Source organism: Leptinotarsa decemlineata, unplaced genomic scaffold (assembly GCF_025532065.1).
Source record: "Leptinotarsa decemlineata unplaced genomic scaffold, Ldec_3_MD MMD2_tig00000576_RagTag_RagTag, whole genome shotgun sequence".
Lineage (NCBI taxonomy): Eukaryota > Metazoa > Arthropoda > Insecta > Coleoptera > Chrysomelidae > Leptinotarsa > Leptinotarsa decemlineata.
Genome location: NW_027412551.1, coordinates 11,727,420 through 11,752,053, shown reverse-complemented (window position 1 = coordinate 11,752,053; position 24,634 = coordinate 11,727,420). Strand labels below are relative to the sequence as shown.

General features: G+C 35.3%; 1 protein-coding gene across 1 annotated transcript in view; it reads left to right on the top strand.

The window, feature by feature from the left end:
• heca (hdc homolog, cell cycle regulator) overlaps nt 1-24,634 on the top strand; it is a 397,485-nt gene that overhangs the window by 94,793 nt on the left and 278,058 nt on the right. Inside the window, exon 2 of the mRNA XM_074174443.1 lies at nt 17,158-17,254. Within this exon, the coding sequence (XP_074030544.1) occupies nt 17,158-17,254 (97 nt within the window). The remainder of the gene's footprint in view (nt 1-17,157; nt 17,255-24,634) is intronic.

Sequence of the window (24,634 nt, the reverse complement as noted above, 5' to 3'; positions counted from 1 at the left end):
TTTTTTTAGTGTTTCCAATATACAGGGCGACTCAAAGCTTCCAGAATTTTTTTTATGGAACACCAAGTCATTTCTTCGTCTATTTGAAGCACCTCGAACTGAATCTAAAACTATTATATACCCCCCAATAAATGTTCAAAATGGCCGCTATTGAGTTATTATTTATTTTGTTGCTGAAGAACTAATTTCCACCACGATATCGATGGTGTCCCACTAAAATAACTAAACAATAATATTCTCACTAAACATAACTAAAATTTTGAAGAATTTTTCAAAGATTTGATTATTAATCGATGTCAGCTGGTTGTTCTTAAATGCTGCATTTTATTCTTGGTGGCAGCAAATATATATTAGCAGAAGTAATTTGATTTTATAACAGTCATATCAGTGTTTCTGAATTGTAGTTTATATACCATACTATAAAATAGTTGAGAAATTATCATTGAAGTGACAATATGGTAATGAAAATAAAATAGTATCTGAAAGCATTCCAATAAACTAATTTCATTGAAGCTACAGGAAACTTAAAATATATATAATATATATAAACTGTACATAATATATATAAAATTTATATAATATATATATAAAATAAGCTTGAAATAGTTTTATAACTATCATAACAATCTCGCAGAAAAGTGTTATAAAACTGCTACATAACAATTTACTTTCATAGGTATATAAGTTTCATAAGGTAGTTGCAAAAACGTGTCTGTGATAATTTCCTGACTATTTCATAATGGTTTTTCAATTTTATTTTATAAACGTTTCTATGACAAATTTATAAAACACTTTCATTGCCTACAACTGTATTGTGTTCACCGATCATCTAATATAATCAATTAGCATTTTGGAAGTAATTATAAAATACTAATAAAATTAAACTGTTGCAACAGCATGGAATTATAAAACAACTTTGCTGGTTGGGATGTAGGTATGAATTTTAACATACTTCTTTCCTTTCTCGTAAAAATATCACAAATTGCGCGTCATAGAAAATCAACAACTCAGTCTTCGCGAGTGTTGAATAACTGCTCTCGTAACGTTCTCCGCTAGTCCATTGTTTTCCATCCGGCAAAGAATTGTAAACATTGTGTCTGCATTCGAATGTGAATAAACAAGGCACTTAACACTGACCTATTAATTTAAATTTAGCAGTAAAATAATTCAATTATCGAATAACTGCAGTGGATGCTGTCATTCTGGCCTTGGATGAAATCATGATGTTGACGAATTGCTCCACTGTACAATACATTATGAAAATCAACGATAAAACCCTAAGGATTATAATGGTATATCACTTAATAATACGGATGGAAGTTAAACTCTAAAATTTTTTTAGTTCAGATCCCGTCTTTTGTAGCGAAAAATAGGTACTTCCCTGTTCCCTTTTCCGCGAAAAACAGTGACATGCAAAGTGATTATCGCGTTGAACTAACCCAAACAACCTAAAAAAATCGGTAAATTACTTCTACGAAGTATTTATTTTCGTCACCATGCAGGACATGTTCAGGGTATTCCATTCTTCGCTGGGAAAAATATCATTCGAATTTATCACCACAATTAGTTTCATCTTCGCGAACGAAATGACCACGCAAAATGAGGTTCTATATTCATCTCCAAATACGAATCTATAAACGCAGTAACTAACCTAACTTAACCATCAACCTAACCTAATAATATTAACCTAACCTGATACAACTTTAGGAATTACATTACATTACATTACAGGTTTTTATAGAAGGGACAAGGACTTTTAAGAAAGTTCCCAAATCGAGAAATGTTTCATTGATTTTTATTACTCATAGAACTTTTCTGAATTTTGCTCAAATAATTAAATAATATAAATAAAGTGTTATTATTCTCAATTCTGAGAATATGTATTAAATGGAGTAGCAGAAAGCCAAAAACCTTTTTTTCCAAAAAATTGGAAAATGAAAAGTTGACCGAAATCAACCAGTAAATTATCGTGATGAAATAATTGGATATGGAATTGGAAAATAATGGATATGGGTGACATGAGAAAAAAGTTGAACGCTCACGACGTTAGATATTCAGATTTGGGAAAGTTTTTGGCTTTCTACAAAGAAAGGAAGGAAGCAATCAACTGAAAAAAAAGTAAGTCTATTTACAAAAATGTATAGATCTTCCTTACAGAATTAACTCTTTCAAATTAAAATTCAAATTATTTAATAATTTTTCATTTCAGCAACTGTCACCATATTACCACTGACATTAAAGTATTCTCCGTATAATTATAATAATGATGTTAGTTAAACAAAGAGAGAAGTTCAATTAGTGGCGTGTATAATAGGAAAAAAAGGACAAATAATCACTCAGAAAAAGGACAGATGGTTGGGAAACATCTGGATCATTAGCCTTCGTCAGTGCAGTATTTGCAAGTACATACAACACTTGATTGCCAAAATAAATCCTAATTCAGATCATTTCACGATAACCATTTCTGCTCATATTCCGAAACACACTGTATATCAACACCGTTGATGATCGTGCTTTCGATGGCTCATCGGAATTTCAGGTAAGCAATTTCCTGCGGTCTATTCAGGAATCACTCACTCTGTAAATTTCCTTTTTGCCACGAATGCCAAGTTTTTTCGTAGAAATTACCGACTAGGTAGTCAGATTTCAAGGCCATCAAGTTTTGATGCTCCACTGTCTTCTATTCTGGTATCAAAACAGTGTGAAGGTCAGAAGAACCAGCTTTGGCGAAAGGTTTTTTGTTTTTGTTCGAAAGAGACCGGATTCCATTGTTATATAACAATAGAACAAGAGTTGTGTTTTGTTGACCAATGGGAATTAAGAGTTCACGTTCATTTTTTGTACTCTGCCGAAATCCTTCGAAGTCAATTTGGACTGGAATTTTGTAAGGATTTTATACATTTGAAGATATGAAATTACGTGAACAAAAGTAATTTACTAACATGATCAAGTTGGTTTTTAAAAAAAGAATTTTTACTTCGTATTCAAAATACACTATTCGAAGTGAGATTACCACTTGAAATCTCATATTAAAGTGTGCCTTTTTTGATACGTTATGATAAAATTTTCATAAGTATCGGTCAGGAATTTCACTAACAACAATGAGAGAATTCGTATTGACCAATCTCTGCACTATACAATTCTGCTAAGATATTTTGACCTCGTTTGGAAAAATCGACTAGTTGAAATTATTGAGAGAAATAAAATTATAATGACAAACAATTTGACTTCATTAACAACAGTAGCACAAAATCAGTAGTTAAGGATTTGTTTAAGAAACAACAGGGGCCTTGTGAAACTATGACAACATAGATTTCTTCAAAGAAACAACAGAGCAGAGGCCTTGGAGAACTGTGACAAATGTTCAGCAGTCTTTTGGACTTTATGGGTATGAAATTTGTAGATCCGCCTTTGATGTTCTGAAACACTGAAATAGTTTATGAAAAACAGGCCCGTATACTCTTTATGATTCATATACTGCTGACATTAATGATTTTGAAGGTCATCTCATATCATATCCTGATGATTTAGCACTAGGCAGACACAAAAATGGAAAAATGTTAACAGAGATACAGAAGAAGGCGAGACAGATTACGAAGAAGGGTTTTATTATGAAAATTATTCTAAATTCGATCGCTCCTCTTCAATATGATCCCCTCCCCTCGTCACACACCGTTCCATACGTTTTTTCCATTGATGAAAGCCTCTATCGACTCAAATCGGGTCTCTTTCAAAGCAGATTTCATCTTCGGAAACAAAAAAAGTCGCATGGTGCCAAATCTGGCGAATACGATGCATGTTCGAGCACTGCAGTGCATTTATTGGCCAAATTCCGCTTCACAGATATCGCGTTATGTGCAGGTGCGTTTTCCTGGTTCAAAAATTGTTCTTCCACAACTAGGGTCGTTTCTTACGAGCTGGTTCTGGCAGTGTTACCAAAACTGACAAATAGTATGTCTGGTTGACAGTCTGACCCTCTGGAACCCATTCAATCATTACGATACCTTTGATGTCTAAAGAAACGATCAATCTTGCTTCGAATTTCGATTTGGACTTCCTTGCTTTTTTGAATCTAGGCGATTCGGGCGTCTTCCAATGCATCGGTTGCCGCTTTGTTTCAACATCATGTTGGAAAATCCACGTTTCGTCGCAAATAACACTGTTTTTCATCAGTCCGGGATCTTCTAACCTTTCAAGAAAATCTGAGCAGATCTGTTGACTCAAGAACTTTTGGTCTGGCACCAATTTTGGACAGACTTTTGTCATGTGTGATTCCTCGTGTCGAATTTTTCTAACCGTTTCTTTATCGGCGTTTACAGTCTCGTCAATCATCCGATGCTCATTCGACGATCTGCACGCACAATTTGGGTTATTTTAGTCACTGTTTCCAGAGTTGAAATAGTGACATGGCGACACCACATGCCTTTCGCAACAATTTATAGCACTGTCAGAGTTTTCTTCAATTCAACGAGAAATTTGAGATTGATACGTTGCTCCTGTTTTCAGTTACACAGCATCACCATGCACGTTCGTTTCAAACCTGCTACGGCACAATTACTATAGGTTTGTTCTGGATCTACGAAATCAGATCCTAGGACGTCAGGATCATGCGCAGTTGATATAGAACGTTCTGGTTTATTGAGAATAAGTTCAGATTGATGAATCCTCTGTTCAGGTTTCAACTGCGAAATCATCCTAAACTGTCTTGAACCGTCCCGCATCTTGCTTGTTCTCGAAGCTGAACTGTTGGGAACTGTTCCCGTTGCTAGGATGTTTTTTTATTTATTTGATTTCAACAATTGATGATTTTGAGTATTTTCTTGTCTACACCTCTTCATATATACACTAGGTGGCACAGTGGTCTCCTAAAAATGCGTTCTGTTTCAACCAAGTGTCTGAGACTATTTCGGACTGTTTGAGATTTTTTGCTTGTGCGCATCATGTCTTGCGCAGTTTCTAAATAGAGCCTGATGTTATAACTAGAACAAACCTTATAATAGTGACGATTGGTACGTGTTGTTGGACGGTTGTTTTTATACAGTATCGCGGTAGAAATAGAACACAAAACAAGCCATTCTGCTATTTTTGTGATCATGACAATGTCACTACCGTGATCGAAAAATGTCACTTGAATTGCAAATGGCCGTTCAATGTCAATTGGAGAAAAATAATTCTTATCAACGATTTCATAAGGCACCGCTTAACTTGCTCATTTCTTCATCAACGTTTTTTTAAGTAACGCCTTATCGGTTGATCAGCGAAAATTCTAGACTTTTCTAAAAAGACGGAAACTTTCAACTACTCACATCGATATACTGCGCAGTTAAATTGAACAATATTTCATAACTAAAATTTGTGTTTCATGATAAATTTCAGCGTAACAGATAAATTTTCCATAAACAGGAAACTATTATCAGGCACTGTGGCTATTTTTAGTATTAAAACAGGGTTCAGCTGCTTATACATGACCATTCATTTTCCTAGGAGAACCTCGATGAACTAAACAACGTGTAGCGATAACAAAAAAAACTGACGACTTTGCTTTTTTCAAGGTTATGTTTGTTTATATCTCACGAGTAAATATTTACCGGAGCGAGGAAGTAAACCAATTACAATAAAAAGCAAATAAACGGAGTCCGTGCAGGAATTGAAAGCAGCAGAGCAAGGAGATAGTATATCTTCGGGTGATATTCATGCAAATTCTGTTGTTGCAGTTTTCCAAGGAAGCGAGTACGTTCCAAAGGAGGAAAGTTGCCTATACATTTTGAGAAATATGATCTGCATCGCGATATTTTTTTGATGATTGAAAAATTTGGACAAGCGTCAATCACGAGGAGGGACAGTATTACATGATTTTGAAGAATGCCCCATGCTTCAATCCAGAAAAAACTAGTTCAATTCGTTTTCATTCTTGACAAAAAACTCGTTCATGAATAAAAATTCGCTGGTCTTTCATGTTACTTTTTCCTAGAAGTTTTAAAGAGAATCCATGTTCTATATATCTTCAGGAAGTTCACTACACATTTTGACACCGGCATATGTTATTGAGTCTTTAATTAGTGTGGATTTAGGGATGATTGATGATAAATTCATTGCCTTCCGCGCAGAGCGATTGTATTTTCTTATAAAGATTTATTCTTGTAAATGAGACATGTAGCTTGTAGACACGTAGGTCTCTTGTAACATTTTTTCAAAGCAAATTCACATCTTCAGATTGCCATAGAATGGTAGTGTCGTCGGCAAATAAAGTGAAGGAACCTGATATATCTAAGAGGAAAATATCAATTATATACAGAAGAAATTGATATGGACCCAAAACTGATCCTTGAAGTACACCCCAAGTAACTCTTAGTGATCCAGATTTATGGTCAGTTTCAACCAGTTGTGGTTTCGTCCTGCCAAAAATGATTTCATCCACTTCAGGGACATGTCTCTCACACAACTAATTCTCTTGCACACATCTTGAGGACAATAAAGCCTATCTCACAGAAAAATCAGTTGCTTTTACTTTTCCATAGCTCAGAAGATTCTTGTCTCAGATACGGTATACGTCTTTGGGGTTGGTGTTTACGAATGTTTTCATAGCTCAGATGAGGTTGATTCCAATAATCGCAGAAATAAAAAAGAGTAACTCGTGCAGAAGCACATTCACGGAACTAGGTTTAAAACATCTATTTGAATTATGTTTTTCCGTTAATCAGCTGTCGCCCCCATAAAAACGACAACTCTCAGAAGTTGAGAAACTTGTGAGAGCTAAGGACTAACGAGGTCCTACCTTCAACTGTGTGATTCCTAACACGGGTGTTTCGAATCTTTTAGAAATGTATTCACATACATGTGACAACGAAAATGGACAACAAAACAAGTGAAAGATAGTCACTTCAGACACATGAGACAAACAAAAATATCATGTAGCATTTTGGTCAGATTCCTAATGCATATCACAAGTACATACATGAGGTGAATTGTGCTTTCACATTTTTGTAGCCGGAAGATATATGGACCAACATTATTTCAGTCATAACTCACTTAGTTTTTAGGCATAGGACTTCTTCGTAGAAAATGGATATATTTTCAAAAATTAGTTGTTTTTTGGTTATTTTACATTGAAACATTCAATTTTGGTTTTGACGAATGAGAACCAACCTTCAACAAGCTACTTTATTCGTAATTAGTCTACAAATACCATTACCCAATGTTTTCATTTAGTTATAAGCTATATTCCACTAATAATATTTTTTTTTTATTTTTTCCCGAAGAACAGTCGGAAAACTTAGGTTTATTTGATGAAAATTAAAAAATTTACTATTCAACTCGCGAATAGTATACTAACTTTATTCAGCTTCAGAAAAAATACTTTGGAATCGTACGATGTGAAGAAAACGGAATTAAATTAAGCTAAATTAAAGGTAAATTTCTCCTGATACATTCTAAATGTATTCATATACAATACGATACAATGTATACATCTTTATACGATAATAATCTTGCTTCTTCCAAAGTGGGGTAGAATTCACCAGGGCGTATGTCGTCTGTTTTGTGCTTTTTCTACGGCACTTGAATAAGTATTCAACTTCTGTAATAACATTATTAAATGCATATAACAACAGTGGTAGAGAATAAAAAATGAAAACGTTAACAAAAAATACAAAGAATAATATAAATTTAGAAAATAGAAATTATAATAAAAAAACCGCTAATCATAATGATGATCTTGCAAGTGCAAGATGCAAGATTTTGAAGTGAGTCTTCAAATATTTTGTTTTTTTTTTTAATATTATGAATGTCATCGTTTTTTTTTGTATGTGTTACTTGAGGGTCGGTTTCAATTTACGTAATTTTTTCATTTTTTTCGGGTGTGTTGGAAGAATGTTGTATAATTTGGGTCCGAAATAAATAAGTCAGAGAGTATTTACTTTCAGAAAAAGTTGGTTAGAATTAGTCAGTTCATTTGCATTCACCCCAAGTAATGCACGCTAAAACTTCAAATTAGGGGGTAAGAAGAAGAAAAATCCAAAGTTTGGTGCAATTTCGTGCCTTTTTTACGAAATTATACGGTTTCGTAGTAATTGTAACTCCAATGACTGGACTGTATCTCCAAATACATATATGATCGAAATATAACAGAACGTGAACAAACTCTGTTCCTTTCGAATGAAGTTTTTTAAATTGTATCGCATCCTCTCCCTGTACATAGGCACACTCCATTCGATGGGTGCATGTAAATTCGAGAAAATCGATGACAAAAGGGCATACGAGAGAGAAGGCAGCCAACCCTACGCAATGCAGTCGCTGTTAAACCGGGACCGGACCGAATATGTAGGCACAGCCAAACCCTTGATGGCCCTTCCAAGGTCAATAAAGGGCATTATAAATTCAATAACACCGACGCCGTTAGTACAAAATTGATGTGACTACTGTCTGATGCCAGGCCGATCAAAGTATCGATTTCGTGGATAGCAATTTTACAGTTCTCGGTGCATTGACGTAGTTATTTAGCGAACGTCATAAGACCTTGAATTTGATAAATTTTGAGTTATTATCTCGTTTGTATCAACTTTTTGTCATTGTGTTCATGGATATTTAAGTTGGACCAAACTAACACGTACAGTACTCTCAGGTCACGTTCACGCTCAACAATAGAGTTTGTGACATAAATACAGTAGACACTTCAATCGATAGGTACATATTAGGTTTCCACTAATTTTCAATCATTCTAAAGTTACTGAAGAAAATAAGAGTAGATCTGGCAACACTGAACACGGCGCTCCTCTCATCCGATTTCTTTCACATCCATAGTGGATTGATTGGCGGAGTCAAATCAAGCAAATCAACAATTATGAACATTTCAATTAAGTTTTTAGAGTGTTTCCATAGTTATTCTGCGATTCCCTATAATCTTCAAGCAGATATCACCAACTTGTAAACCTAAATCACAAAATTACCCAGAAGTGTTCAGAAGATTTTAATGAATTCAAATTTTGAATGTTTATGATAACCTGACAGAACCAAATGTGTATATTTTATCGAGAAAAAAATTATCTACTGTTGACTCCTGAGTTAGTTTCATTACAAACAACGAATTCAAATCTTGCGCACTTGTCCGGCCCAGATTTCTGCCATAATGCGGTAACTCAGTATGATCTTGAGGTTACAGAATAGAAAGTGCTCCTTTCCACCACAGACTACTATTAACAGAAAACAGGGTGGTTTGATTATAGTCTGATGATTTTCAGTAATATTGATATTAACTATTTGATAACTGAAAATGTTATTTCTGACAATAGATTTCGTAGGAAGGATTATAATATTCATAATATCATATTGATTATCCATCTCCTCTTTCACATTTGAAAATTGTGGCAGTCGGCTAACCTAAAAGTTTCTCCTGAATTATTAATAATTTTAAGCATTTGGAGTCAGTTCATGAACACCATATGAAAATTTACAAAGTTAACAGTGAATGTGATACATTTTCATTCGAATTTTGTCTCAATATACTTCCCAGAACACGTACGTTGTGTTGTCCGTCTTTCTTGGATTGAAAATATCTCTGAGTGCAGCTCTGGATATAAAAAATATATTCAATATTAGCTCCTATCCTTCTTGTGAAACAATAAACCTTCACATAATTTCTTGCAGTGAAATTGCATATTGCCGAGGATAACTCTTTAACATTGAAGGAGAATGCAATCCCCAAATGGCTATTAAAAGGCTTTCGGTGTTGTGTGGTCCCATAGAGCTCCGCTGAAACCAGCTGAGAACTGGTGGTATTTGAAAATAACTTGGACACTTAAGATAGTTTGCAGAACGAATCCAGGAGCGTACTTGTTTTGTTCTTGACCGATTCCGATCTTTACCTTGTTGAAGAGAAGTAATTTTTTGTTCACAAACAATGTCGTGAAACTACAACAAGAATTATATATTCAACACCAATAAACACTACAACAAACATTCTCTTCTTGTATCTTGAAATTATGAACAGCTAGGTATAATAATATCAAAATTTGTTTTGTAAATGCTCATCTACACTGTGAAAACATCTAGATTTTTTTCAAGGAAGAAACACAAGTACTACAGGAAAATCCTTACGGCGCTCTCAGAGCGGTGCCTGTGCGAAAGTAGTGATTCACATTGGTTTTGAATTGCTAGAGATCAAATCAATTTGGAAAAACGTTCACAGGAAGTTTATTCCACTCAAACGCAGTTCTTCAGATGGAAGAGTTCTTGAACATTGAAGTTTGAGGTGTACCGAGTTGAACCTCAAAACGAAGAGCAGCCAGTGTCCGTCGCGTATTTCTAATATATACCGCTTTTGGTAGTATCAAATGTGCCAAGTCACTTAAACACTTTCCGTGGAAGTGTCTATAGAAGAGAGACAAATCTCCAACCTTTCTTCGATGTTCCATGCATAAGAACAATACTCCAAAGAAGGTCTGATCTGAGCTCTATAAAGCATCAAAAGTTGCTGAGGTTGGGGCAATTTACTGGTTCGGAACAGTGTTCCATGCTTTTGAGAAGTACCCTTTGCAATTCCAGCGACATGATTGTGCCAAGACATATTTAGTGTCCATTTTAACCTCCAACAAACTTATCGAAGCAGAAAGCGGAATTGTCTGACCTGGCATTATTATTTCCGGTTTTTGATATCACTTTTGTGTGGAGTGATTCTGTCTTTGAGGATTCTACACGTCTGTCCTATGTAGATTTGGGCAGTGATCAAATACTGGAAAATTTGCAATGATTCGCGTATTTTGTAATCGAAAAATATTTATCGCAGAAATGGCTTTACTTTCCCCATGAAATAATGCCATAGAAAATTCTACTATGAATCCGTTACAGATCCGTTTCATTTGTCTCAGAAGAAATATATGGGACGATATATTTTTACATAGATTCTCGTTATGACTGAACCAATTAAACTAGTCGTCTAGTTGGATTCCCAGAAGATTCACAGAACTTCCAGTTCGTATATTATCATGACTGCAGACGATTATGGGTTGAGTTGTTATTCTATTCAGTTTACACTTATTGTTATTGTACCGTATGATACCTAGTCTCTATGTGATAACGTGACTGACTCCAACGCTCTCCTGCTTCTGGATGAACGAGAAATATCTGCAACAATTGATCTTTGTGAGGGATCTTGTGTCGTGGTATTAGCTAGAGAAATAGTTATTTTTTGGCAGAACTTTGTGACACGATTCAGTGTAAGACGGTTTAGAGGAGTAACTATTCCGAATGTTCATTCTACATATTGATTATCTTAGTAGTAGGGGAGCCCACGATGCAAAATGGGGATTTACTCGAGCGTCAGAGACATATTAGGTTGCAAAGCTTAGATGATAAAAAGAAAATGATGTTACAAAAATAATATATGCTTTCTCATCGGTGGGGGAGGCGGCTATAGATTTTCAAATATGTAAAAAATACTGTTGCATGGACATACTCGAGCGCATCAGATATTGATATCATCAATGTCCTACGTATTTTTAATAATGTTCGTATGACGTTTAATAATGTTTAATAGTGTTGTAATCATTTGCATAATGCGGGTGGTTGTACGTAAGGGTTGAAAGTGAAAAGAAAAAAAATTCAATCTGCGCGTCAGATTTTCTAAGAGGGTGTTATGTGCAACAAAAAAAACTCTCATTCAATAATCTGACGATTTCTATCTGACGCAAACTCGCGGCCATCATTATAATGAAAAAAAAATCGCCATTTTGAAATACTCAAGTGCGTCAGATAAAGATATATATATGGTTCATCTTTATGTTCCATACGTGCTGTCTCATAATCTGATAATTATCTAGAGTGATTCGTTTAATCTGACAATTTATTTTTATTATTGAACTTAAATGATTGAAAAGCTCAGGAAATAGCATGCAAATAAATAGGGGTATGTTTTTTAAGTAGAATACTTGTATTTATACAACAATAAAAATTAATGAAAGGAAATAATTTTAAAAAAATCTCAAAAAAAATTAATTTTTTATAATCAGTTGAATAATTGATCGTCATCTTCATCACGAGCGAGTCTCTGTGATCAGCTGTGATGGCTTTATGGCAACATAATTCAGAACGGGGGAAGGAGATAGAGAAAAAGTGATAGAGGAATAGAAACTCGAAGAGGGGAAATATAGGTATCACACAGCTGCACGCATTAAACTTTGTCGACGAATTTTTGTTATTTCTGCTTGCGGAAATCGTCAGATTATTTATTTTTCGTTATCCTTGAACTATTTCCTTCAAAAAAAATCAGCTACGCTCGAAAATATCGAAATTACGTTATTTTTTTAAAACGTTGCTGCCCTTCCCTTTCTTTACGTCACTTTCAAATTGTCAGATTACTGGAATATACACTTTTTAGCATGTAATTAACTCACCCTACCTTGATCTGATGCGCTCGAGAATTTCTGATGATAATTTTTTTTTACTAATCTGATCCTTTATCCTCCACGGGCGGCCTTATATATGGGGTTCATATTTGGTGAAGGTACTTAACTGGGTACAAGATATCCCCCTGTATATTAATCTGCCGCGCTTTAGTAAATCTCGAAATCCCAATTGTGCTCCCCTATTATACAGTATGTATTACCTTAACTCACTGAATTGATTTGTATTTTCGTTTATTTTTGTTTGAACCGTCTATCTTTGTTGATATGATGAAAGTTCGTTTTCCAGATTCTCGTACAGTATTTATGTTGACATCAATGAATTCATTGGACGTATCAAATGGATTTTCAACAATTTAGTTTTCGATATCAATACAGCGTTTCAAATGAGTCCACAAACCAATTTCCTTTCATTGAAACCCGTCAATTTCAAGATTACGCAGACATTCTATTCATGGTAAAGCTACGAAAATCCCGATCACGAAATCATATTTCGATATTAGATATACATGCAATTTCGTATTTCAATTGCAGCAACATAAATATGAACTTTGACGGTGTTGAATGGAAATTCAATCGCGGAATTTCCCGTCCTCAGAAAATGCCGTCGCGTCATTCCAGACAGGGGAATATAGTCTGTCGTTCCTGAAACTGAAGGACCCTCTATCTCCTCCTCGACGGCAAAGTTGTCCTGATCCTGATGTCGGAAAATTCTTCCTGTCGATGTGTCAACCAGTGCTACGTTTCATTCTGTTTGAATACAACTTAACCTCGTGTTTCGTCTGTGCGAATTCACTGCATTACCGATACTCTATGAAATGAAAAATGAAAAGTATTTCCATTTCATTTCCATTTTTCTCGATATATGTATGGCCTGTTCATCTAGAGAGCTGTCACTGTTTGGGAATGATTGATATCCACTATGTAATTCTTGTGGTTTGTGATTTGATTTTGCTTGTGCTCGTGATTTTTTCTTTTCGAAAATTCAGGAAAGGATTCTGAAATGAGATGGAAATCATCGAAAGTTCAGTAAAGCATATGGTGAGTGTTATTTTGTCAACTAATGTTTTGGGTAGCGGAAGTTAGTTTCACTGAGATTTCTCAAAAACCAAGTCACCTGTATTGACACTGAAGAGGACGTAATACACCAAAACTAATACAATGGCTTCTTCGGACGTGAACATAACTGTGAATTTTCTGATTCAGTTGAACTCCATCAGAAACTTTACAGTTTTGTTACGATTTCCAATTCAGACCTTAGATTCAGGGTTCTACAAAACTCCAAATCCAAAGTTGACGAACGACAAAATTTGAAGTTTAGGTCTACAATCAGTTCACAAAAAAATAACATACAGGGTATGGTACCCCATACCATACGGTCTCTGTAAAGCAAACCATCAATTTTCTCAGGAATTCCTTCATTTCATTATATGTATCTCAATTAAGGCTTCAAAAGGAAAATATTTTGAAGTATCTTGGGTGAATCCAAAAAGTGTGACATTATTGTTTTTTTTTATGAAAATGTTAAGTAGAATTGTAAACTATATTGTATAAAAATCTTTCGAATTCTGACCAAGCATATGTGTTGAGCTATTGATTCCGATGAAACCCGTTTCTCAATATTATACTGAATTGAATTCTTCTTGGAAAGTAGGTTTTTCGTGTTGATAATCATACTATTTTGAAAACCTTCAGACATATCAGATATATATTTGAAAACAATTATAAACATTGCAACAAACAAATTTCCGAGACAACACCAACACGAAACTACATTTGTTTAAAGATGATTGAGAACGTTTCATGATGAATTTCCTCTGTTCGAACTTCCATTGTCTGATATTATATAAAATGATTTGAAATCCCTGAAAGAACTAAAAAAAAGAATTAAAAATAGAAGAAGAAGAATGAAAATGAATAGCTGAAAAAAAAAACAATAATTTTGAGCAAAAAACCAGGAATGAAATGATAGCGAAATAAAATACAATTTCATTTTATTTTTTGTTCAATTTGTTCCATTTTTCCTAGTATTTTATTCCACTATTATTTCATTTCAGGTTTTTTGCTTGATATATTTTTTTTTTCAGTTATTCATTTTCATTCATCTTCTTTCATTTCTGATTCTTCTTTTTTAGTACTATCAAGGATCTCAAATCATTTTATATAATGTCAGACGATGGAAGTCCGAACTAATGGAATTCAAAAAACTACATGGAACAAACGAGTTTTTATTTTTTGAATATGTATCTACTATGTCTAATGGTTTGTAAAATAGTACTTTTCGAGCCCTGAAGAAGAATTTAATCAAATTCGAAACGATGTCACTGCAGTAACTAACGTTAGTGCAGTTTCATCCTATACGGACATTTTCAAACTTATACAGTAAACTAACAATGATTCATTACATTCGCCATTATATACCACCTCACTAGGTACTAATAGAAATAGAGGTACTTGACTTGATTGAGTACCTGAATTTACACAATGCAGATGTGCCAATTTAAAAACCGGAGAGTGAATTAAATCGATTTGATCATTTAACAGGTTGCACCCGCAATGTTTATTCCTATGAATTTCCAAGGTTGCCGATGCAACCTGTTAACTGATCAAATCGATTTAATTTACTCTCCGGTTTTTAAATTGGCTCATCCGCATTGTGAACTGTAAATTCAGGTGCTCAGTCAAGTCAAGTACCTCTATTTCTATTAGTACCTACAGGGGTGGTATACAGGGGTGCATTTTAGAAAAAAACGCTGAAACACGTCAGTTGATTTCACGTTGCACGTATTTTTTGGCAATAAAATGAAATATTTTTTTCCAACACCTTAGCTGCTACGGTCCCCAACTTTTTTTTTCAAATACAAACCTATGTGGCGTATGGGTTGATTGAAAAAGCTCGTAAAAAATGGAATCTGACCATACCCTTCATTTTTTTTATTCAGGCGGTTACCACGAAATGAGAAAAAACTTTTTTGAAACCAAAAAAGTCAGAAATACCTACTTAGTGCTATCTACGGGTGAATTAACGTTGCAAAAAACAAATAAGTGGTGATGATGTACATTGCTCAACAATTGCTAAGGATCACCAGTACCTACTTTCTAAAAGTTTACAAATTTTAAGAACAGACCAACCGGGCCAGGCACCACAACAAATTTTATTGATTTATGTGTAAAACTGGTAAAGTAATGTAGCATCAACATTCTGTGGATTTTATTTTTTCACCAAAAACTCACACATAAAATTAGTTCCATTTGAAGCAATTGTTGACCAGTGTACCTCAAAAAGAGAAAAAGGTTGTTGTTGTCTTGACTCAGTTTTGCAATTGTGGCATTTCTGGGTGAAATTGAAATTGTATGTATGTTGAGTTTATCAATTGGGTACCTTCGAAATGTTCTTTTTTGATTTGCTAAACAAAAATGGTATTGTCAGAGAGGCAGCGTAGCGAAATCTTGATATTGTTGGGTTGTGAGGATAGAATGCAGAGTCAAAGTGAGGTGTGTACTTTATTTAATGCAAAATATCCGAAAAATCACATTTCCCAGGCTACTAGTGAGTAAGATCTTACACAAATTTGGTATTAATGTCAGAGAATATCTCGATGACATATTTGCAGGACGCTGAAATATACGCAGGACGACATGGTAAAATTGAATGGCCTCCAAGATCCCCAGACTTAACGCTATTAGATAATTTTTATTGGGGATATGTAAAAGACAAGGTTTATCAAAACAGGCCGGCTAATATTGAAGATCTAAAAAGCAGAATTAGAGTGGAATCACATAACATACTGGCTGAGGCCATTCGGAATTCCGTAGATGGGTTTTACCATCGCCTAGGAGCCTGCCAAGTAGAGGGTGGAGGCCAATTTCAGCATCTGTTACGTTAATTCACCCGTAGACAGCACTAAGTTAGGTATTTGTAACTTTTCAAAAGGGTTTTTTCTCATTTCGTTGTAACCACAAAAAAAAGGGTATGATGGTCAGAATCCACTTTAAACAAGCTTTTCAATGAGCCCATACACGACATAGGTTTGCATTTGAAAAAAAAAGTTGAGGAGGGTTGCAGCTAAGGGGTTGAAAAAAAAATGTCACTTCATTGCCAAAAAATGCGTACAACGTAAAATCAAAGGAAGTGTTTCAGCGTTTTTTTTCTTAAAATACTGGTTGAAAAGATATTAATTTTATTCAGGACTTTTATGCACCCCTGTATAATGGCGAATGTAATGAATCATTGTTAGTTTATTGTATAAGTTTGAAAATGTCCGTATAGGTCGAAACTGCAGTAACGTTAGTTAGAAATAAAAGTGTTTAAAAAACATAGAAATTTTAATTTCCCTTTTCATTATAATTTCCTACCACGTAGTAACGGCTACATCCATTAATCTATTGAAAGAAAACAATTGTTTTTTTTTAAGAAAAAGTCGATCCTGTTACCCAACCAACCTTTTTTCAGAAAAATTATTGTATCACTAAACTAGTTAACTGATTATACAAAATGTTCAAAAATTATTGTCACTTTTTTATAATTTCGGACAGAGATAACTTTGTTATTTTAAAAAGATCACGCAGATATATGTTCTGCTTTAGCCATACCTCCAACTGATAAATTCAACAAATGTGTATAATATCCATACATTTCACTTCACATGAAATGATGAAGAACTGTTCTGTTGACTTTGGAACTGACCGGATTATTAATTCCATCAGCCGTGCTCGGCATTCCAAAGATTTCAGTTATCTAATGAAATATTTTCATTTGCAGAATTGCTGGAGGTGCAAACGGAATTTTCACCCGCAGACTGGACTTCAGCTCATTCAACGCTCTGCCCAGGAATAAACTGAATTCCTATCAAATAAAGGTGAGTCTATGGAGCTTTCAGTATCAGACATTTCCATGAAGTTGTATAATTGAAATATATATACTTTGAAATTATTGCATGGTGAACGAGTCGTAGTGCAACCATTTCTTAATTGAGTATATTGAGAATTTAAGATCTATATTTTGAAATTTCTCTTGAAAACAAAGGGAGTCTCTCATCAAGATTCTTGAATGCAAATCTGTATGTAGCTTATTTTGAAGGTTTCGAAAAAATAAACATTTTTGTACCAACTATGTACTGTATGATCAACCGTTTCCAGATAAAAATGATTCCAAATAATCCAAAAACAAATAATCAATTTTTTTGTCGCGTTGTTAAAATTTTATAATCACATGAAATTATGTTATTACTCCGATTTCAGTTTTTAGTACCGCTGATTCAGACTTTTGTTGACACTGACTTCGAGAAGGCATCAATGAATTTTGTGATTTTATTCCTTCCGATACTGTTTGCTGAATGGAGGAAAAGTTGAAATGGATTTGTTTCATATATAAGCCAAGCAAAACTATCATGAGGCCTATACATTGTTCCAAGTTGTTTTTTCTAGTTAGGTTAGGCTAGGTTAGGTCCAAAGTGAGTGTGTCTATTCGACCATCCACCGCAACCCGCAAGGGTTTATTTTGGCTCACACCTGTTCACACTCGATCAAATGAACCCAGCTTCCTAACGAAGCCGATTAGTTTGTTTGGTGAGTGGCGTTTCAGGTCAGAAAGTGAGAGTACGGTTCTGCCCAACTCTAAAAACCTGATTTGGTCCCCAGCGGGGCAGGCACAAAGTATATGCTCTGCTGTAGTCGGATAGTGCAAGATTCCAATCTTGATAGTGGAGAACAAACTTCTCTCATGAGAGTTTCGGGCTACACCTGACAATGCCTTAGATTCGACCATGGTTTCGCCTCTGGTTTTGGTGAATTATCACTTGATTGGAAACGTTTGCTAACCTGTTCATGAGGGGATTCGTTTCTCCACCTGAGATACATTCTGCGTACGTCGCTCAAGAATTTGCTGCAAGGCGATTCCATAAGGTACCCCGCTCTTGAGGAGACGACTTAGTCGTTTTCTGGCTGCACCACCAAACCTTCTTTCAGGTTCAGTTATTGAATCAGGAGTTGGTGAGTTGAGAAGCTCTCGCTCCTGATCTAAATTTACAGGAAGGTCAGTTGGAGTTGTAAGCCTGACATCCATCTCCTCTGTAGACTCAGGGTCAAAAAGAATTTTTAGGTTTACTCTGTTCATGAAAGTCCCACGGGTAGCTAGGAGAAGAAAGTCAATCACGGCAGAGCCCCGCATTGCCGTGATAAGGCGATGCTACGATGAGAGGGCACCCGGTATCTCGAAGGTTCCGTAGAGACAGCTGATAGGCTCAGTGTCATCCATCCTTTCGCCACGAATATACACATCTTAGAATTAGGCCATCGGCCATCACCACAAGTGATTCTGTCATTCCCGTATTCAGCGAGGCTACCTAAAAGCAGGCATTCGATGGCTGGTTTGTTCAACCCCCACATCCCAAGCCAACGCACTTGCCAAAAACAGCATGCACAGTGGCAGTGAAAGATGAACAAACACAGCCAACTTGCCACGCGGAAAGTGTGCATATATTTATTACAACTCTCAGAATAAAAAACGCCCACGATTTGATTACTCATCGTTAAAACCAGGCAATTTTGAAACAGTAGGTATAGACTTTATCTCTTTGAAATTCGTCTTGTACAAAAATGAGATGAAGATGCTCCAGTTTTGTGGAACCATCGAATATTCGATTGCCACGTAACCCAACTACTTTTACCCCATATGTTATACCAATGAAGTATATAAAATTATTTTGTTGATAGACATAGAGACTGTGAATACTGTAGATACTGAGGTGGTCACAATTCTCGATAGATTTAAGAAGCTCACACACAAATCCTGAGAAATTCAAGGCATGGATTAGAACTATGGGCCTTTTTACGACGGAAACCTCATTGGATATTCATACATTCAACTTTCAGAAGGAGCTACCACACTTGAAAGTGTAGCTGCCATTGAAAATGATGCTTTTAACAACGATCAACTTTTTCAGCAGAAATGGGCAACTTCATTCTTCTATGTTCTTCTGAGATAATACCTAGATGAGAAATTTCGTGGTCGTTGAATTGGGCGTAGAGGGAATATTGAATAGTCACCACGGTCCCCCGACCTCGCTTTCTTTGTTTTTTAATTTTGTTGTTATGAGAAGAAGCGACCATTTCAACAAACCAGCAAACTTGTGAGAACTACGACAACGAATCACAGATGTGTGCGGTATTATAACATAAAAAATTCTAACAATCGTAAGATCGGAAATTTTCATAGACTACATCATTGTCAAGAGCTTGCTGGTAGTCATTATGGAAATCTTATGAAATGAAATATAACTGGCATTTATTATTGATCCTCTCCATTGATCGGAATAGAGTGGCCATAAAGACCTCTAGTTTGTACAGAAATATTTCTTTCATCAAGGACTTTGAAATGAGCTACATCTCGATATGAGATTCCTTTTGAGTTTTTGGGCTATATCCCCTTGGTGTCATTACTGCAAAGTAGAATTAGTTGTGACTGGCTGAAGAAATAGATTTGTTTGTGAATATCTAATTGCTATCTCCACTAACTTCGGAGATATCAGCTCGTATTGGGACTATTCAGACCCACAATATATGTTCCACAATATTCACAAAAACAACACTGGTAACCACGAACATCAAAGTTATATTTCCCAAACTGAGGGCAACAACCTCCATAATACAAATATTGATGTATTCTTCGAAATACACATATACAGGATATGTATATTCATTTCAGAAAAGCATTTTTGAAAAACAGTATTTCGTTACAAAACAGCGTTTGGCCCAAATTCGAAATCAAATCATCTATTCGTGATTCTATTTTATACAAACCTCATTTTTATTCAAAAGTGCACATATTTATTTGGCTGCGGTTCAAAGCAAAAATTTCGTCAAAGATAAACAACCTGCCCGTTTGTCATCCAGAATAGAACGAAATTTATTAACTCACCTAACAGAATTCGTCCGAGAGGAATAAATTTTGAAATTGCAAATACAGCCAGGATTGAGGACAACAACTGTCATGAAGCAGCGTGCATCATAAATTTCCAGTGTATTTCGTCAGGAGAATTAGTGGGATTGCAGGGCGATTTTTTCTCGTAGTGAAAATATTTTTTTGAAAGATTTCTGTTAGATAGATTGCTCTGGTGAATGTCATGTTGATCAGGATATTAACAAATTCTTACCCACTTGAAGAGTCCCTCTTCCTTTCAAATCGTTTAAGCGTCGATATTAGACTATATTATTTTGCAGTTTACAGGCTCGAGAAGGTTTCTGATTCAGCTAGATCAGTTAGACTTTTGTTTCAGCGCTTATTCAAAATTTTATTCTGATTCACTGAAATTGGACAAAAAAATCCAATAATTTTTTCAGTTTGATGACTGCGACGTCTTCATCCAACAATATTTGTTAGAATTGCGTGAAAACATGTAGTTGTTAATTTTTCATGTTATATCATGGATGAAGGATTTCTTATAAGTTTCATCAAACAACTTTTTCTATGTTGTTGAAATTGCAATGAAAGTTGTTGACTGGTTAGGTTAGGTTAGGTTATATGTAGATCTGATTCTAATGGGAAAACTGTTGTATAATTGTTACAGTCGTCATACATTCATGATAAATGAATCATTTTGAATAGTTTTTCATACATTATTCACGTTGAATAACATGATTATATTGTTTCGTTGATAGTCGCAGTTATAGTAAATCTCTTCGAACCGGATATAATAATGTTAAGAGAACTTTCTTTCAATTTGTGTCTGAAAGTTACTTCTTTGCATGATCAACACATCCATGTATAGAGTTACTTATTTTCAAATGGATTACTTCCTTCCTTTCTTTGGAAGATTCCCTCATCCCTTTTTTTGTATCAAGATGGAGTAGTAGAAAGCCAAAAACTTTCTTTCCCAAAAATCCAAAAATGAATCACTCCAAAAAATATAACCCCTTCAATTCAAATAAGTTTCCTCTTGGCTGGGATTGAATCAAATAGGTGAATGAATGTAATTACCATGTCATCGATGACATAAGCAGATCCAGCTTATTCCGTGACATTAAAAATCGTAATGCATGAATGAAGTGTGTGTATTTTCTATGTTATCCAATTTGGTACTGAAGAACCTTAAGGCAAGTGTCTTGAGGCGAAACATCGATGTATACCAGTGAGGATGACAGTGTTTCATCTAAGTGCAATTTGTTACCATTCATTCAAAGTAGAACTCATGTGAATGATATATATCTGATTTTTATTCCACAACGAATGTTTGAAATACAAACTGAGTAGAGAAAAGTATCTTCTGTATAATTCAGTGTTCATATAGAAGTATTTGTTTCGAAAGAATTTTTTCTTTCGTGTAATTCAATTTTTATATGAAAGTAGCTGTTTCAGGAGGACTTTCTTTCAGTTTGTGTCTGAAAGTTACTTCTTTGCATGATCTACAGATCCATGTTTAGAGTTACTTATTTTCAAATTGATTACTTCCTTTCTTTCTTTGGAAGATTCCCTCATCCCTTTCTTTTGTATCAAAATGGAGTAATAGAAAGCCAAAAACTTTCTTTCCCAAAAATTAATCACTCCTAAAAATATAACCCCTTCCATTCAAATGTTAGACAATTCCGCTTTCTGCTTCGATAAATCTTTTCGGAGTTAAAATGGACACCAATATGTCTTGGCACAATCATGTTGCTGGAATTGCAAAGGCTGCTTCTCAGAAGCTTCGAATACTGTTCCGAACCAGAGAACTGTACACACCTCAGCAAATTTTTATGATTTATGAAGCTCAGATCAGACCTTCTTTGGATAATTGTTCTAATGTATGGAGCTCTGTCCCCAAACATACCGTGAAGTTGCTGGATTCCATCCAGAAAAGAGCCATTCGCCTGATCGGAGGCGGAGACATAGTAGATGAACAAGACGAATACGAGCCCACTTCAAGGTTGCGCGTCGCTGGCAAGTGTATCAGAAAAAGACTTTAGTGAGTGGAATAGAGAAACGTATGACGTTATCGATGTAGACAAGGATGCGATGCGAACAAAATGCCCTTTTCAACTTTCAAATGATGCATGTGAAATATCACAGGGATTGAAGCTCCTACGTTGGGATTCAGAAAGGGTAGTTAAGCGGTACACTGAGACTATTAGAAATAACTCACAAATCTTAGCAACCGTACAATGGAACTGGAAAAACTTACTTGAAAATCCGTCTAAGTGAAAGTGGAAACCTCTGGAAAGATCTCTCTGATCACGATCTGCGTGATAAAATAACAAAAAAACAAATTTCCAAACATCTCAGTATATCCAATGTAATAAATGACTCCTTCCGTGATGTAACAGGTGCTATTGAATTGCAAGTAACGCAGTTGGTTCAGATGGTGTCTGTATTGGGGTTGTCTCACAACCTTTCATATATGGATCATATTTTGAACCCAGTGTATTTCCATTCATGTAGAAACGTTCCGAATGTTTCATTGGCGAAAGTTATTGCAATGTTATGAGCATTTTCAGATTCAGTACCTTGGAGCAAATAATATACTACCTTTATCTCAATCTGAATTCAGATCCAGATGCAGGTGAACAACGTCGCTGTTGAAAATAGTCAACGATATATACAGAACTATCAACCATATCGAACTAGCTATCCCAGTCCTTATTGATTACTCTAAGGAGTTTGCTATTTGTTGCTAATAACCCGATTGAATTACTTTGGATTCTCCTACGATTCTACGAAACTTCCCCAATCTCATTCATCAAGTAAAATTCAACGGGTCGTACTGAACAATGAATTTTCAGATTCTCACGGAATATCTGCTGGAGCACCTCAGGGATCAATTGCTGAACCTCTTCCATCTGACATTCACACATTTCAATTTTCTGCCTGATACTGGACTTCATCCACAGCTACGCTGATGATACCCATATCTACAAATAATTTCCAGAGACGTTATGACAGTTTCGTGTTAACAGATAATCAAGATTTCAGCTTCCTCCTCAGAAACCCAAAGAGATATGTCTCACTGTCAATATTTCGAAAACTGTTGTGATGCTTTTCAATCGAGCAGCTATGAGAAAAAAATGTGAAAATAATCTGATCATCCAGCTCTATGGATACAATATTTCCCTATCAGAACGTACGTCAATTTTCAAAATGTTTTTTACTGTCAGCTTTCTCATCAGATGTGGTACTCTAACCTCAAATCTCTTTACTCGAACAGACCAATTCTAAATCAACAGTCTGAAGAAATGATATGTGATGCATCTGTCCACTCCACTTCAGCATGTCTTTATAATGAGATAAAATTTATAATCGATCTTCATAATTTGAGCTATATATTTAAACAACAACCTTCCACAGTAGTTTACGAAATATCGCTTCAACGTGTTTTTTTATTACATCACCAGGCTCAACAATGTACTGCTCCACCAAATGAAATTACTTTCATCTCCTTCATTCAGAAAGAAACTGAAAGCTGACTCAATGAAAAAGAAGTTGCCTGAATAACTTTTGTCAGCTCACCATTTCTGTTTCCAATTCCAAAAACTGCATTATTCAGCCTTCTTCTATTATTTTTGTATGGTTTCATTTCGATATATGATGGGGTGACTTTAGTTATGGCTAGATATGATTTAGAATTTTGCCATTTTTTAGGTTGTTTTTTGTACACATTTTTTTGTATCAGTCTTGGAAATAAAAACAGTTATTTTCTGGGTTTTTTGGCCGTGGTCTGCAGGGTTTTATACCTGATGTTTCGTCTACGACTGCGGTAGACATTATGAAAAGTTATGTGGTAACGGTCGCAGTGCCCGAGTTCCTCAATCTTGAGTCCGACTCTGGACTGATTGGACTATTCTCTTGCATACATACCGCGGAATAAGCACACCTCGTTTGAAAAAGCCGTTCCGAGTCCAAGCTAGGTCACGGCCAAACGAAATGGATGCTTTTTGCAGTGCAAGCTGCAAGTTAAACTGCCGCCGAAAGAATAAAGAGTTTTACTGCTCGGTCGGATGGTAAGTCACGAATTTGATCGTTGTTTTTGATTGGCAAAAACCGTGCCCAAATCGGGAAGCGTACCGGGAGCGGTAAAGTACTCATTTTTGGGTTTATCGCTAATTAGACGTGACTTTTAGTGTTTTGCTTTTTTGAGGAACTTTACGAGTGTTGGGAGTTTTAATAGATGTGGCTTTTGGGGAAATTATAAAAGGTGCGTCGCTAATAAGTCAAGTCTGATTCGTCTGGACTATGCTCATAATTTTCATCATTTCATTTATTTCATTAA